This window comes from Herpailurus yagouaroundi, unplaced genomic scaffold (assembly GCF_014898765.1).
Source record: "Herpailurus yagouaroundi ecotype Mexico unplaced genomic scaffold, PumYag 355, whole genome shotgun sequence".
Taxonomy (NCBI): domain Eukaryota; kingdom Metazoa; phylum Chordata; class Mammalia; order Carnivora; family Felidae; genus Herpailurus; species Herpailurus yagouaroundi.
This window is the reverse complement of record NW_024412572.1, coordinates 2,038,891-2,054,405: the sequence shown is the minus strand read 5'-3', so window position 1 is coordinate 2,054,405 and position 15,515 is coordinate 2,038,891. Positions and strand designations below refer to the sequence as shown.

At 44.9% G+C, this 15,515-nt stretch overlaps 2 protein-coding genes and 1 non-coding gene across 9 annotated transcripts in view; 2 read left to right on the top strand and 1 right to left on the bottom strand.

Moving 5' to 3' along the window:
* Positions 1-352: 352 nt before the first annotated feature.
* MRPL51 (mitochondrial ribosomal protein L51) lies at positions 353-1,850 on the bottom strand. 2 transcript variants are annotated; one of them, XM_040462665.1, is made up of 4 exons: positions 1,739-1,850; positions 1,299-1,393; positions 1,105-1,215; positions 353-655 (listed from the first exon to the last, which is right to left on the bottom strand). In XM_040462665.1, the coding sequence occupies exons 2-4, from the start codon at positions 1,375-1,377 to the stop codon at positions 459-461; spliced, it is 387 nt and encodes a 128-aa protein (XP_040318599.1). In that variant the 5' UTR covers positions 1,378-1,393; positions 1,739-1,850; the 3' UTR covers positions 353-458. The 2 variants fall into 2 exon arrangements, with proteins under 2 accessions (XP_040318599.1, XP_040318598.1); XM_040462664.1 differs by lacking the exon at positions 1,739-1,850 and having other exon boundaries at positions 1,299-1,556.
* The window catches only part of NCAPD2 (non-SMC condensin I complex subunit D2), a 27,384-nt gene continuing 13,537 nt past the window's right edge, over positions 1,669-15,515 (top strand). For 3 of the 6 annotated variants that reach the window (XR_005786750.1, XR_005786749.1, XM_040462656.1), the window contains exons 1-13: positions 2,087-2,424; positions 3,439-3,588; positions 8,093-8,168; positions 8,434-8,492; positions 8,975-9,153; positions 9,465-9,607; positions 11,730-11,857; positions 11,930-12,053; positions 12,227-12,374; positions 13,315-13,512; positions 13,848-13,982; positions 14,080-14,167; positions 14,260-14,440. Coding sequence is in view for 4 of the 6 variants with exons in the window: in XM_040462656.1 (XP_040318590.1) it covers positions 3,462-3,588; positions 8,093-8,168; positions 8,434-8,492; positions 8,975-9,153; positions 9,465-9,607; positions 11,730-11,857; positions 11,930-12,053; positions 12,227-12,374; positions 13,315-13,512; positions 13,848-13,982; positions 14,080-14,167; positions 14,260-14,440 (1,586 nt within the window). In the remaining 2 variants the exon portion in view is untranslated. Of the gene's footprint in view, positions 1,779-2,086; positions 2,512-3,438; positions 3,589-8,092; positions 8,169-8,433; positions 8,493-8,974; positions 9,154-9,464; positions 9,608-11,729; positions 11,858-11,929; positions 12,054-12,226; positions 12,375-13,314; positions 13,513-13,847; positions 13,983-14,079; positions 14,168-14,259; positions 14,441-15,515 lie in introns of those variants that run through there. The other 3 variants (XM_040462658.1, XM_040462657.1, XM_040462659.1) reach the window with 3 other exon arrangements.
* Positions 8,570-8,898, top strand: LOC121022141 (small nucleolar RNA U85). Its single transcript, XR_005786832.1, has one exon. It is a non-coding gene; the product is annotated as a small nucleolar RNA U85 (small nucleolar RNA).

The window sequence follows — 15,515 nt, the reverse complement described above, 5'->3', positions numbered from 1 at the left end:
GACAGAGCATGAGTAGAGGAGGGGCAGAGAGAAAGGGAGACACAGAATCCAAAGCAGGTTCCAGGCTCCAAGCTGTCAGCACAGAGCTGGATGCGGGGCTGGAACCCACGAACCACAAGATCAATGACCTGAGCTGAAGTCAGACACTTAACTGACTGAGCCACCCAGGCGCCCCCACCCCCTTTTCTTTTTTAAAGGCTAAAAATATAGCTAGTCTGCAATGGGCAAGTGGTGAAGTCCAAACCTAAGACTTATGGATGGATGAGCCAGAGTTCATAGTCTACTTGAATGAATAAAAGTAGCATCTAGAGTAAAATAAAATGTAAGAGTAAAATAAAGAGCAGAAAACAGATTCCAAAGAAGCCCCATTTTATTAGAGAGCATACAAATCCCAAAGGGAAAAGTACTGTCCCCCCCCGTGACAGATGTGTCTCTTCCACAGTTCCCAGCTTTCTCTTCTACCGGTACTTTCCATGTCTGTTAAAGTGTTTGTAGAGGTAGCTGATGCGTTTGTTAAGGTTGTGCAGGTCATCAAGGAACATTCGATTTCCAACCATTTTCTTCTTTCGGATACAACGTTGCAATTCATTCCCCTTCCAGCCTCTAAGCCATCTGGGGCCCCTGATCAGTTCTTTGGGGTGCATTTCAAAGTCTCCTGTGTAATGTGAGAGAACACGTTAGTTCCCAGACAAGAGGCAACGAACACAGCCTCCACCAGCTAAGCCTTCAGCATGCAGTTGCATTTTCCTGAGCTGCGTCTACAGACAAGCAGCACCTACACGATCAAGAGCACAGACCCTGGAGCCAGACTGCTTGTGGTTCAAATTCTGGCACTGCCATTTACTAGCATTGGAAAAAAATCACTTAACCCCTCTGTGCTTCAGTTTCCTTACCTGTAAACTGAAAAAACAAAAAACAACCCTTACTGTAAGGATTAATACATGTAGTGCACTCAGAACAGCGTCAAAACAACCAGAAGACGCACGTTAAGTGTCGGCTCTTATTACTGAGCATGGTACCATTCGTACACTGGTGGGGGGGAAAAAAAGATAATCTTACGTGAAAAATTACTCTGAAATTCTGTACCACGGAATCGAATCTTACCCAGGATCCCGATGTTGTCATACACCCCGAACATAGCCCTCTTCTCGTTCCAACGATCAACCACTTTGGGAGGCGGGAGGGTGAGCCTTACGTGGAACATTCCGGGAATACCTAGGGACGGGGAAGAAAGGGAATGAGTCTGAGCCGCTTACTGACAAGCAGTTTTCAGGGCAATTTCTACATCAGCCACTTACCCAGAGAGAAGCTTCTGCAGGATAAGGGCACCCGGCCCCATAGGACCCTGCCTGCCCCCAAAGAGAGGCTCCCTGCCATTGCTCTCGTCTCTTCCCTTACAACAGCAACCACACAAGCATAAGAGTAGGGTCACGCGTGACCTTCGAGGAGCTGACAGGGACCTTCCGCGCCAGCCTCACAGGACACTAGACGGAAGGAGCCATCTTGGGTCTCATCGAGGTACCTCCCGCAGCCAGACCCGTCTTGGCTCCTCCTTCCCCAGCCACAAACCCCACCCTCCAAGTTCCGGTGTACAGAGGCCTTGAAACCCCTCCCTCCCTTCCCACCCCGCCCAGGTGCTTCCGGTTCGCCCGCCGAAGTCTTGGAGAGTCGGAAGAGCAGAGGGATTCATTTCGTCGTTGCCCAGGACGCCCCAAAACTGAATTTCGAGGAAACTCACTCTTTCCTGGGGGCGTCCCTCAACTGTGAGGGAGATGAAGGTGCAAACTCCGGAACCCAAAACCTCTTTTTCTGTGCCTCACAGCAGTATTGTGTTGTAGCTGTATTTATTATCCCTTTTCTACTGGGGAGGAAGTCTGAGGCGCAGAGAGTGAAGTGACCTGCTGGACGTCACATAGAGGAGATGGCGGAACATGGATTAGAGCCTAAACCTTTTAACTCCCGGCTTGGACTTGCCTCCTGCCCCGGGGGGGGGGGGGGAAGGGCGGGGCGGTGACTGAGTGGGTCACTAGCCCAAGGGCGCTATCACCGCCTAGCTTGAAAGGGCGGCAGAATGAGGCAGCCGCGAGACGAGGGGAGGTGGACAGGGGATCTAGACCCTGCCCCGCCCCTGGCGGCGCGTCTGGCTTCCAGGCTCCTGAGATGTGATTGGCGGGTCTCTGCAGAGAGTGACGCGATTGGCCTCCTAACGGCGGTTGAGATTTGAACTCCACCTTTGTGGCTTTGCCCGCGCGGCGCCTGGCTCAGAGGCGGGTCTTTGCCTCCGCCTGCCGGGGATTGGCCGGTTTCTCTGCCCGCTTGAGTGCTGCGGTGCTGATTGGTGCGTATTGTGCAGTCCGTGTTTTTTCCTTCATTTCGGCCCCACGTCCTGAGTCGGAGGAGCGGCGGGTGAAGTTCTTTTCTGAGGTGTGGTGTTAATGGGCAGCGGGGAATGAAAGACTGGGAAGGTTGGGGATGGGGCAGTGTGATGCGATATTAGGCGTAATTCTGGCGGTAAGATGTGGTAGAAACAGTAAGTTTTAACAGACCCGTGCGGAATATGGGCAAATCGGTTAACCTTTTTTTTTTTTTTTAGCTTCAGTTTCCTCATCTGTAAATAGGGTTGTGTTATCATGCATTCCATGAGATTGGCATTCGAAGAACTAGATCAGATATGATATATTCAAATAGCCTAATAAGAACGTGACACAGAGTAAACAGATGTTAAATGTTAATACTCTCCCATTCTGGAGCCAGGACACGCACTAGTCCATGCTGGCCCACTGCCCTAGCCTTGAGTGAGGCCTTCTCTCAGTGCATAAAAATGGAAATGTCCGTTAAAATGGAAATGCTAACTTGATGCATTGATATGCCACTTTGTATTTTTTTTAATGTTTATTTATTTTTGAAGGAGAGAGAGACAGAATGTGACGGGGGGGGGGGGGTGGCAGGTGGGCAGAGAGAGAGGGAGACATAGAATCTGATGCAGGCTCCAGGCTCTGAGCTGTCAGCACAGAGCCCGATGCGGGGCTCGAACCCACAAACCACCAGATCATGACCTGAGCCGAAGTCGGACGCTCAACCGACTGAGCCACCCAGGTGCCCTGCCACTTTGTATTTCTTTAAACATTCTCATGTCTTTTGACTCATTTGATCCTCAGAGCAACTTTGGAAAATAATCAGATTAGTAACTCTGTTGTGCAGATGAGGTTCAGGGGGGTAAGTGACATAACCAAATAGCAGAGTCACAACTAGAATTAGATTCTGGACTAGAATCCTGGACTAGTCCAGGGTTGCCTCACGTCCTCTTAAGATAACGTTACCGCCGTGGTATAAGTTTGATATAAGCGTCATATATCTGAGGGTGGAGGAATAATAGAACCAGATTAAAAAGACAGTCCTTAGGTACAGATCTTGATCTGTTTGCTGTTTGGTTTCCAGCCCTGTGAGCCAGTGGGAGAAAGATGTGTCCCCAGCTGTATGAGTTCCATCTGCCTTTAGCCCCAGAGGAGTTGTTGAAAAGTGGAGGAGTGAATCAGTATGTAGTGCAAGAGGTACTGTCCATCCGACATCTTCCAGCACAGCTTAGAGGTAAGACTTCGTAGCGGCTACTGTGCCTGGCCCTTCAAAACAGCCATCTCCCATGTAATTATATTATTGGCCTTTTGCACTACACTGCTAAGCTCCATGCGGGGAAAGAACCCATCTTTCCTATTCATGGTTTTCTTCCTAGCATTGCTTGGGATGTATTACATGAAGAGTGTCCACATTGACCTCCTTTTCTCAATCATTCAAAAAACAGTCTTGGTGTATGCAGCTACTCTTTGGAGAAAAACTTATTTTAGATCTTTACCTCTTACCATGTGCCAAAACTAAGTTCTGATGGATTTAAAAGTTACAGGAAAAGGTAGCTTTCTCAGAATGTATGGGACTTGACCTGACCTGTTTCAGGTAGTACTTTCTTAGAGTCTAGATCTCTTGTTTCCAGGGGTGTGCAATAATAAGAAAAAATATGTACACCTACAACACTGAACAGTATATGCACAATACAGTTATCTGTTGAAACCTACAGATGAACAAGGCAATTTATACATTATCACTAAGACCTTGTAATGTTACTATACTTCTTGGAAGTGGTCTTTCAAGTTGTTTTAGAGAGGTACATAGAGTAGAGATTAAGATTCTGGAGCCAAGCTATCTGAATTTGAATACTGGCTCTACCACTCTCACCTTAGACAAGTTACTTATTCTGTCTGTACCTGTTTCCTCATCTGTTAAGATAGGGATAATAGCCTACTTCATTTATTATCTTCTATAACAAGAAGGGTTGGTTAATGCAGCAGCTTGATAATTTAACTCCAGCTTGTCTCCTCTTGGCCATGATGGTTGCTAGATGCCAGCTCCTTGCTCTTATGTACAGAAGTAGTAAAGAAGTAGTATACTTCTTTCTTTTTTTAAAACTTTACCAGAAGCCTCCCAACAGACCTAGCCAGAATTGGATTTTGCCTATTTCCCTGAACTAATTACTGATAAGGGATACAGATTTACCCAGATTGTCTAAATTGATAAAGATTATTATCTAGGAGCCTCCCTAAACCCAGACATATCACCATTTGGTAAGCGAAGAACGCAGAGTGTGGAGGTCAACCAGTAGCTGGCAAGTCAACAGAATCCACTATGGTGGAGATAGACTATTCTCTCCATATAGTGTTGATATATGCGTCACCAATTGCACAGGCTGCACAGTGTAGTAAATTGTTCTTCAGTTATTATAATGCATCATTTTTTAAATGAATAATTACTCACTTTAAGAGTTCTTTTTAGGGGCGCCTGGGTGGCACAGTCGGTTAAGCATCCGACTTCAGCCAGGTCACGATCTCGCGGTCCGTGAGTTCGAGCCCCGCGTCAGGCTCTGGGCTGATGGCTCAGAGCCTGGAGCCTGTTTCCGATTCTGTGTCTCCCTCTCTCTCTGCCCCTCCCCCGTTCATGCTCTGTCTCTCTCTGTCCCAAAAATAAATAAAAAACGTTGAAAAAAAATTTTTTTTTTAAAAATAAAAAAGAGAGTGATAAATAAATTACATATACTGAGTTACACTGTGTGCTAAGTATTATTCTGACTGCTTCACAGGATTATTTCTACTTAACCTTTACCAAAAAATTCTGAAAAGCCCTATGATGTGCAATCTTGTATTATTCCTCACTTAGAGAAGAGGAAACAGACTTAGTAAGCTAAGTAGCTTGGCCTGGTAAATGTTCAAGCCGAATATAAACCTAAATTAGCAGTCTGACTCTAGACTAGATCAGTAGGTAATGCTTCAAAGAATTAAACAGATATATGGACCAAGAAAATCATTAGTTGTAATAAAAAAAAATAGGTAGTTGGTAATATTTGAGAGAATATTTGTTAGGTTGATAAATCCCACAAACAGATCAGGAAATTGAAAGAGGAGACACAATTTAAAAGGGATATCCACGTGCCCCTAGGTAGCTCATTCATCCGACTTCAGCTCAGGTCATGATCTCATGCTTCGTGAGTTCGAGCTCTGAGTCAGACTCTGTGCTGACAGCTTGGAGCCTAGAGCCTGCTCCTGATTCTGTGCCTCCCCCTCTGTCTGCCCCTCCGCCACTTGCGACTCTGTCTTTCTCAAAAATAAATAAATCTTAAAAGGGATATGATAGCAAAGTCAAATGAAAGGCATTGAGTGTTTTTGTTTTGTTTTAAAGAAGGGAGTCCTGGGGCACCTGTGTGGTTCAGTCAGTTGAGTGTTTGACTTGATTTTGGCTCAGGTTGTGATCTCAGGGTTTGGTTGGTGGGTTGGAGCCCTGTGTCAGGCTCTACAGTGGCGGTTCAGAGCCTGCTTGGGATTCCCTGTCTCCCTCTTTCTCTGCCCCTCCCCCATTCATGCTCTCTTTTTCTCAAAATAAATTAAACTTTAAAACATAAAAATATAAAGGAACTCCTCAGTGGCTCAGTCAGGTTAAGTGTCTGACTTCGGCTCAGGTCATGATCTCATGGTTTGTGAGTTCAGGCCCTATGGTGGGCTCTGCACTGACAGTTCAGAGCCTGGAGCCTGCTTCAGGTTCTGTGTGTGTGTGTGTGTGTGTGTGTGTGTGTGTGTGTGTGTGTGTCTCAAAAGTAAATAAACATTTTTAAAAAGTTTTTAATAAATAAATATATAAAGAAGGGAGGCCTGAGCATGCTGGCAGAATAAGAGCAGTTCCTGGACAGGATAAAACCAAAGGTGAAAAAGAGGAGATACATCTTTGGGGCAGTGGGACAGGTTAGCTTTTCTCTTGAGACTCCAGCAAAAAATGGGAAGATGTTGGCAGAGAGGTTTGTTGATAGGGAAGAAGGATTACAAAAGAGCTTGTGCTTTGTGTCTCATTCTTTTTTTTTAATTATACTTTGAATGTTTATTTTTTATTGAATCTTAAAATTGTCTCTCTCCCTCTGCCTCTCTCCCCCACTTGGGCTCGCTCGCTGTCTCAAATTTAAAAAAAAAAAAGTAATTGTGTATATACTCTAGAAGAAAGAACTTTACACAATTATTGTAAGCTGAGTTAGTAAAATATTTTTTTATAGGAATATGGGTTAGCAATTCTAAAACTGCTTTATGTGTATACTAGGGTTAAGTAAAATATGTAAATTAACTCATTTTTAATATATAAACAGATCAAAACAGATATGACAGGTATGTATGTATATACACGTACATGTCCTGCTATTCTCTACTGAGAGGACCTAAAACCAATGATACAGTGCAATAGCAGTAAGCCTAACTAGTGCCTAGAACTTGGTTTCTACATGCCATACTTCCACAAAAGAAATGAGGACTCTGTTGAGAATGGTTGATTGCAGAACTGGGCCAAGGAAAGTACAAGATGAGCCTGGAATATCTTATACCAGGAAGTAAGAGAGCAAAAGTGAAGGGACCACGTTGAAAAGACTGCAGGCAGGCCAAGTTGAAGGACCTCCCAGTGGTCAAGCATGGGATCATTTAAGCAACAAAATAAATAGTAGTAGGAATGCATTAAAATGGAATAAAGGAAATAACCGTGAGTCTATTCCAATTTGAATAAATAACCAGAGGGAAAGGGACAGCTCATCCTTAGAATGGCATTCCCATTAGTAAGTGTAGAAGGAATAATGGAGATAGAAAAATCACCATATAGGGGCACCTGGCTGGCTCAGTCGGCAGGGCATACAACTCTTGATCTCGGTTGTAAATTCGAGCCCCATGTTGGGTATAGAGATTACTTTAAAATCTTTTTAAAAAGAAAGAAAGAAAAAAGAAAAGTCAAAGTGTTTACTAACACCTCAGTAATAACTGTGGCAGGCAAGAATCATGGACAGATTCGTGGGCAAAATGTGAGGAGAAACAAGATATTTGTACATTTTCAAAGTATCTCCCTAACAAGATACTTATTTGCTACAAAAGAGGAAAATAGTAACTTTACAGAGGAGATGGCTGGCGAACACTAGCAGGTAATCAAGGTTAACATAGTAATAAGACATTGATACCATGTACTTCTTGGTGTGATGCTTTGATAGGAGGCTCCCTTCTGTGGTCATTCTGCCAAAAATACATAACCTCAATCTAATCATGAGAAAATAGCAAACAAACTCAGACTGAGGGACATTGTACAGAATAACTGAATACTATACTTCAAAAGTGTCAAGATTGTGAAACACAAAGATGGGAGGAGACTAAGGAGACATGACAACTGAATGCATTGTGGGATCCTGGATTGGATCCTGGACCAGAAAAAGGACATAAATAGAAGAACTAACAATTCAGATAACGTCTGTAGATTCATTAATAGCATTGAGTTCATGTTGATTTCTTATAGACTCTTGTACTGTGGTTATAGAAGATGTTAACATCATCAGAGTGAAAAGTACAAGAACTCTGTATTGTTTTTGCCACTTTTTGTCATTTCACAATTAAAAAAACCATAATAGGTTACATTGAAATGAACTGTCTCTTTTTGGTATTCAAGCAGTAAAAGTGATTAACTGGATTTTCTGCCATGAATGGAATTTACCAACAAGGCATCTCCCCTCTGCGTTGATTCGTTTCTTTCATCTTTGTAGCATTTCAGGCTGCCTTCCGAGCTCAGGGGCCCCTGGCAATGCTGGAGCACTTTGATACTGTCTACAGCATTCTACAGTAAGTAGAACGCATCTGGCTGGTGCCGTAAGAACTAGTGGCTGTTTACCTTAACGTTGCATGTTAGTCCTGAAATTCCAAATTATAGGTTCACTGATAAAGGTTCGGGGTGCTGATAATTCTACTAATGAGCATTGACCCCAACTTCACACCAGTTGAGCAATTTCACAGATGTGTTTAAGTCTTAGATTCTTCAGGTTTGATCTGATCTAGAATGGGCTCTGCAGTTTCCTATCTCACCCCCCACACTTTCTTTCCCTCATAGTCACTTTCGAAGTATAGATCCTGGCCTCAAGGAAGATACTCTGGAATTCCTGATGAAAGGTGTTTATGGGTCAGGGGGTAGGGGATGGAAGGTGTTTGTTGTTGTCTGTTTGTTTACTGTTTCCTACATTTTATCAGCCACGTGATGATATCAAGGCTGTGGTGATTCAGTTGGTTTGGCTAAGCCCGGGGACCTTTGACCTATTAAGGTCTGTAATCTTGGTGGACAATACAGAGTTGTGTGTGTTCGCTGTAAGGGCAGACCAACAAGAAATATTTCCTACTTTTGAACTGCCTCTCTTTAATAGAGGTAGTTCTTCCAGTTGCCAAGGAGAAACTGAGGTAGCTGGCCTGAGAGAGTGGGGACAGGGCGTGTTCAGCGTGTCGGGGTCAGGGGTCCCAAAGGACTTGGCTTGTGTTGTGGCCACTGAGAGATGAAACACAGATCTTTGGTAATCTGATGGCTGCTGATGCTGGGTGTTTGGAAGCCAGAGCAGATGAGGAAAGTGAACAAAGCCGACTCCGGACTTTGCCCCTTGCAGTGGTATCCCGTCATTCCCAGGAACTTCCCACTGTCCTGGATGATGCAGCTCTGAGTGTGTCAGATAGGAGCGCCCACCTAAATGCCCTGAAAATGAACTGCTATGCTCTGATACGCCTCGTGGAATCCTTTGAGACCATGAGCAGCCAGACAAGCCTCATGGACCTGGACCTTGGGAAGGTAATTGGAGTTCCTGGCTCACTCAACATGGGGCCTGGGGAGATCAGGGGGTCAGTGGGAAAGAAGAGAATCCAACAATTCTGGGAATCCTGTCTGTCCTTTTTTAGGATTTATGAGGAAGTACTCAAAAATATCACAGCATATCCTGCCCTGACAAGGAGCTCTTTTATATTTTACAATTTGTAATACATCTGCTGTGTTAGTTTCTACCTTATCTCAATACTGGACAGTTTGGGCACTCAGACTAGCAGATTTTGACCTGATTTGTCTTCCTTATTTTTCCCTAAATGTATGCATGATCCTTTTTTTAGGGGAAGAAAACCCGGGCCAAGGCCGCCCACGGCTTTGACTGGGAAGAAGAGAGGCAACCAATTCTTCAGCTTCTAACACAGCTGCTCCAGCTGGACATTCGTCACCTGTGGAACCACTCAATAATTGAAGAGGAATTTGTCAGGTCGGTGGTTAAGATGGTCATAGTGAACTGTGAGGAACGAGGGCTCTGTTGCTAGATAATGTCTTCTTTCTGAATACTTCTTTCATGCCTCACTTCTGTATGTGAGACATAGAAGTATACTCATAACATAGAATTGTTAGTAAGTAGATAACAAATGTTAGAAACTGCCATGAGTTTCTTATCTTTAATGCCCATTTGCTCATTCATGACATAGTATTTATTGAGAATCTCTTGGCTGCATGGCTGGTATTATTGCAGGCACTAGAAACATAAGTTTCTGCCCTCTTAGAGTTTATATTATAGAGCAGAAGATGATTTTTAAAGTAAGTAAAATACATGGTTTGTTTTATACTTTATGACTGTGGAGAACAATAGAGGAGGGGATGGGGAGTTTGATGGAAGAGAGTTGTGATTTCTTTGAGAAAGAAACAGCATGCGGGGGAGGGACAGAGAGAGAGAGAGGGAGAGACAGAATCTGAAGCAGGCTCCAGGCTCAACTGTCAGCACAGAGCTCAATGTAGGGCTTGAACTCACAAGCCATGAGATCATGACCTGAGCTGAAGTTGGGTGCTCAACTGAGCCACCCAGACGCCCCGAGAGTTGTGATCTTAAATCAGCTGTTCTAGCAAGGCCTTTTTGAGGTGGTGACATTTGAGCAAAAACCCAGAGGAGGCCGTATGAGGCACGAGAATATGGAGGAATAAACAAGGGTGAGGAACGGAACAGCAGGTACAAAAACCCTGAGGAAGGCATATATCTGGCATGTACAGGTGGTAGCAGTGAGGCAAGAGACATGGCAGCTGAGCAGGTGAAAGGGATAGGCTGTGAAATCCCAGAAGCAGTGGGGAGCCAACTGTGCAGATCCTTGGCCATCATGGTGACTTTGCATTTTCTCAGAGTGAGATGGGGCCACTCAAGGTTTCTGAGCAGGGCAGTGACGTGGTCTGACTAGGGCTTTAACAGGATCATCCTGGCTGTTGTGTTGAAACAGACTATGAAAGGAAAGGAAGAAAGCAGGAGACCAGTTAGGAGGCTGTTGCAGTAACTTGGGCAAGAGATGATGGTAGCTTAGACCCAAGAGTGGCAGTGGATATGGGGAGAAGTGGATGGACTCCGTACTTTTTTCCCTAAGGTAGAGCTTACAGGATAATCTGACAGAGGTGTATGAAGTTTGAGGGAGAGTTCAGTCAAGGATGACTCACTCAGGGTTTTGACCTGAGCTTTCAGAATAAACATAAAAAGAGGCAGGGGTGGATGCTTGGTTGGCTCAGGGAGCTAAGCAGCTGACTCTTGATTTCGGCTCAGATCATGACCTCACGGTTCGTGAGTTCAAGCTCCACATTGGGCTCCGCATTGACAGCATGGAGCTTGCTTGCAATTCTCTCTCTCTCTCTCTCTCTCTCTCTCTCTCTCTCTCTGCCCTTTCCCTGCTTCTTTCTCTTTCTTCTCTCAAATAAATAAACTTTTTTAAAATGCTTAAAAAAAAGAGTTCAAAGTTTGAATACAAAGAGAGGATACAAAGATTGAGGTCCTTATCAGACATCCAAGCAATGTTGTCTGATTCCGATGTTGAATGTGCAAGTCTGGAGCATGAGAGGGAGGTCTGAGATAGGGTACCCATTTGGGCAGTCAGTGTATTTATATAAATGGTATTTATGCCCCAAGTCTGAGATTACCAAATCAGTAAGCATAGCTAGAGGAGAGCAGAAATCCTTACTGTACTCTGGGGAAGGGAGTCTGGCATCTGGGAAGCCACATGAAGTGTGTTTCCAGGAGAAATGTGGTCAGCTGCATCCAGTGCACCTAAAAGGTCAACCCAGATAAGAACTGAATTAACCATGATGTTTAACCATGGGAAGTCATTGGTCACTTTCTCCTACCCTTTATCATCTATTTGGGTTCTGTATAAGTATAACTGGTTGAAGGTTGGTAATCTTGAAGGACAGAGCACCTATCTAGAGTCGGCAAAGCAAAGCACCTTGGTGTAGACGGTGATCAAAAGAATGAAGAAAGCTAGAAGACCCTGACTTTGGGGCAGGAGAAGGAGAATGAAAGCGGCAGGGCCCCAGTATAGATGAATCCACACAGCTGACTTCATCATCTCCCTCCCTCCTTTTCTCAGTTTGGTTACTGGCTGCTGCTACCGCCTCCTGGAGAACCCCACCATTAGTCACCAGAAGAACCGCCCCACCCGGGAAGCTATAACACGCCTGCTTGGTGTCGCCTTGACACGTTATAATCATATGCTCAGTAAGTTAGCCCTCTGCCTTGCCCCGCGGTTTCCATTTTGCCCGTAATTTCTCACGTGTAGTATTTCCACAGGTGCCACTGTGAAGATCATCCAGATGCTGCAGCACTTTGAACACCTGGCACCAGTACTGGTGGCGGCTGTGAGTCTGTGGGCAACTGATTATGGAATGAAGAGCATCGTGGGAGAGATTGTAAGGTGACTCTTGTCTAAGTTTCTGATTCTCATCTCCCTCAGGGGGAAGATAAAAGAAAGATTAGAAATGCGTTCTCTGTACATACTAGGTTTCTTTAGATTTTAGATAGCTGACTTCCCTTCCCTTACTGGGAACTGAATTATCTTGCTGTGGCTGTGCTTTCTTTCCTGCACAGAGAGATTGGACAGAAGTGTCCCCAGGAGCTGAGTCGGGACCCCTCAGGGGCAAAGGGCTTTGCAGCTTTTCTGACAGAACTAGCAGAACACATCCCAGCCATCCTGATGTCCAGCATGTGCATTTTGCTGGATCATCTGGATGGAGAGGTAAGTGGTCCCCTGGGAATCTCAGGTTCTTCTGGGAATTTTAAGGCTGTTTCTTATAACAAGAAGATGGCTTTCCCGTGAAGTCAAGGTGTCTAAGCATAACTTGGTGGCAGTTTCTTCCTACAGAGAAGCAGATAGAGTTTATTGACTAAAGAGCCATTTGTTAATCTCCATTTCAGTATCAACCGGTTTTATCCACGCCTGGTAAGGGGATGGCAATTCCATGCCTTAGGTCTAGTGAGAGTCACTCGGCCATCGTTCTGAGTCCCTTCCATTCATCAGGATGAAGCTCCTTCCATTCTTCCTACCATAGAGCTTGCCTGCACTCTCTGAACAGTGCCACTCTCAATTCTTTCTGCCTGGCTGCCTCCCGCACTGATGCAGGGCATCCCGGGTCAATGTCAAGGACAAAGATAGTCTCCTAGGTCATCTAGTGTATTATAACTTCTTGTGCAAGATTCCATTCTCTGGCTCTTGGCCTGGTAAAAACCCCAACCCCTGTTCCTCACATTCTGCAGTGGACTTGCATGGCACCCTAGGGCTGACTTGTGCTTCTCTGTGTTTCATTCTTTTGTCAGTAAAATGCAAGAAGGAGTGGGAGGGAAGGGGGTGTTTTATTAGGATGGATCAAAGGCTTTGAAGCTTCAGATGAAAGGTAGAAATTAATGCTTTTTAAACGTATACAGATGTGATGAGCCTTATGGGAAAAAAATGGGGGTTCTTGTTTATTTTGTCCCTATATTCTCAAGCAGACAAGGCCCCTTCCATTGATCTCAGGAGTGGATACCTAGGCAACTGACCAGAAAAAGTCAGAGTGAAGCAAGCTTACCCTTAACTTAAGGCCTCACCTCTTCTTTGTGCCTGGACAGGCCCAAGAGTTTGGGGAAGGGAGAGTTAGCATTGGAGTGAGGAGCCTCAGACCAGACCACTTCTCCCGTAGAGTTACATGATGCGCAATGCTGTGCTGGCAGCTATGGCGGAGATGGTCCTGCAGGTTCTGAATGGTGATCAACTGGAGGAAGCAGCCCGAGACACCAGAGACCAGTTCTTGGACACCTTGCAAGCCCATGGCCACGACGTCAACTCCTTTGTGCGGAGCCGTGTTTTGCAGCTCTTTACCCGAATCGTCCAGCAGAAGGTGAATAGCCTTCTGCATGATAAAGACATAACAGTATTCTGTAGACAGGCTGGAGAAAAGAGGAATCCCGTGTCCCACAGAAGAGTCTAGAATTCACATTCTTACTACCAGTAATAAAGGTCTTCCTCTACCAAGGACAAGGATGCCTGGCTCCATTTAAGGACTATACTGTGTCTTAACCACGACAAAGAGTAACTATTTTATATCCCATAGAAAAGTTTCTTTAGAGTGAGTAGGTAGCTCACATATAGTGTACTTCAAGAACATTTTGAGTATGATGAACAGAATGGATGATGTGGTACGTGAGCTCATTCTTCTCTTCCTACCCCACATAGGCTCTCCCCTTGACACGTTTCCAAGCAGTGGTGGCCCTAGCAGTGGGACGTCTGGCAGACAAGTCAGTGCTAGTATGTAAAAATGCCATTCAGCTGCTGGCCAGTTTTCTTGCCAATAATCCCTTTTCCTGCAAGGTAAGTAGGCTTGATCTACCCAAAAGAGAAAGAATAAATGGAAACAGGAATGAAATTATGTGACTTAATGACCCTGATATTCATTTTACCTTGGTAGCTTAGTGACACTGACCTTGCTGGACCACTGCAGAAGGAAACCCAGAAATTACAAGAGATGAGGGCCCAGAGGCGAACTGCAGCTGCTTGTAAGTAGTTACTGTGTAGGAATCCTCACCCTAGACATCCTGTTCCCTGCCATCAGAAACTCCAAGAGTCTAAGTGAGACTTTCTCATTCAGCTGCAGTGCTGGACCCAGAGGAGGAGTGGGAAGCCATGCTGCCAGAGTTGAGGTCTACCCTGCAGCAGCTGCTAAAGCTTCCCCAGGAAGAAGAGGAGATTCCTGTGGTGATTGCTAGTACAGAGACCACCGAAGACGTGAAAGAACACATCCATCAGTTGCTTGCCAAGGCTAGTTACAAGTATGTGAAAGAGTGAGATTTTCTCTAATGATCTTTTTAGGTTTAGAGTTAACTTATTTATGTGTGTATGTATGTATGTATGTATTTATTTTTATTAAGTTTATTTACTTATTTTGAGAGACAGCATGGGCCGGGAAGGGGGAAAGAATAAGGTAGGGAGGGAGAGAGAACCCCAAGCAGGCTCCGCACTGTCAGCACAGAACCCGACGCAGGGCTCCATTTCACAGACCGTGAGATCATGACCTGAGCCAAAACTGAGTCGGATGCTTAACTGACTGAGCTACCCAGGCACCCCCATTGGTTTTTTTGTTTTGTTTTGCTTTTTTTAATGTTTTACCTATATTTGAGGGAGAAGGAGACATAGAACCTGAAGCCGGCTCCAGTCTCTGAGTCGTCAGCACAGAGCCCTGTGCAGAGCCCAGACTCACAACCTGTGAGATCATGACCTAAGCCAAAATCGGATGCCCAACGGACTGGGCCACCCAGGTGCCCCTAGAGTTAGTTAACTTTTTTTGTGTGTGTTTATTTATTTATTTTGAGAGAGTGTGTGTGGGAGCACAAGGGAGGAGCAGAGAGAGGGAGAAAGACAATCCCAACCAGGGTCTGCACTGTCAGCGCAGAGCCCAACATGGAGCTCAAACTCAAAACATGAGATCATGACCTAAGCTGAAACCAAGAATTGGACGCTTAACTGACTGAGCCACCTGGCACCTCTAGAGTTAACTTTTGAGGAACAGTATTTCTTTAAAAGGAACTGCACTTGGGACAGCTGGGTGGCTCAGTCAGTTAAGCGTCTGATTGTCAATTTTAGCTCACATCATGATCTTAAAGTTTGTGAGATGAAGCCCCACATTGAGGTCTGTTTTGACAGCATGGGATTCTCTCTCTCTCACTCTCTGTCCCTCTCACCCTCTCACTTGTGTGCGCATGCGCTCGCTCTCTCTCATAAAGAAAGAAAGAAAGAGAACAGAAAGAGAAAGAAAGAGAGAGAAAGAAAGAAAGAAAAGAAAGAAAGAGACAGAGAAAGAAAAGAAAGAAAGAAAGAAAGAAAGAAAGAAAGAAAGAAAGAAAGAAA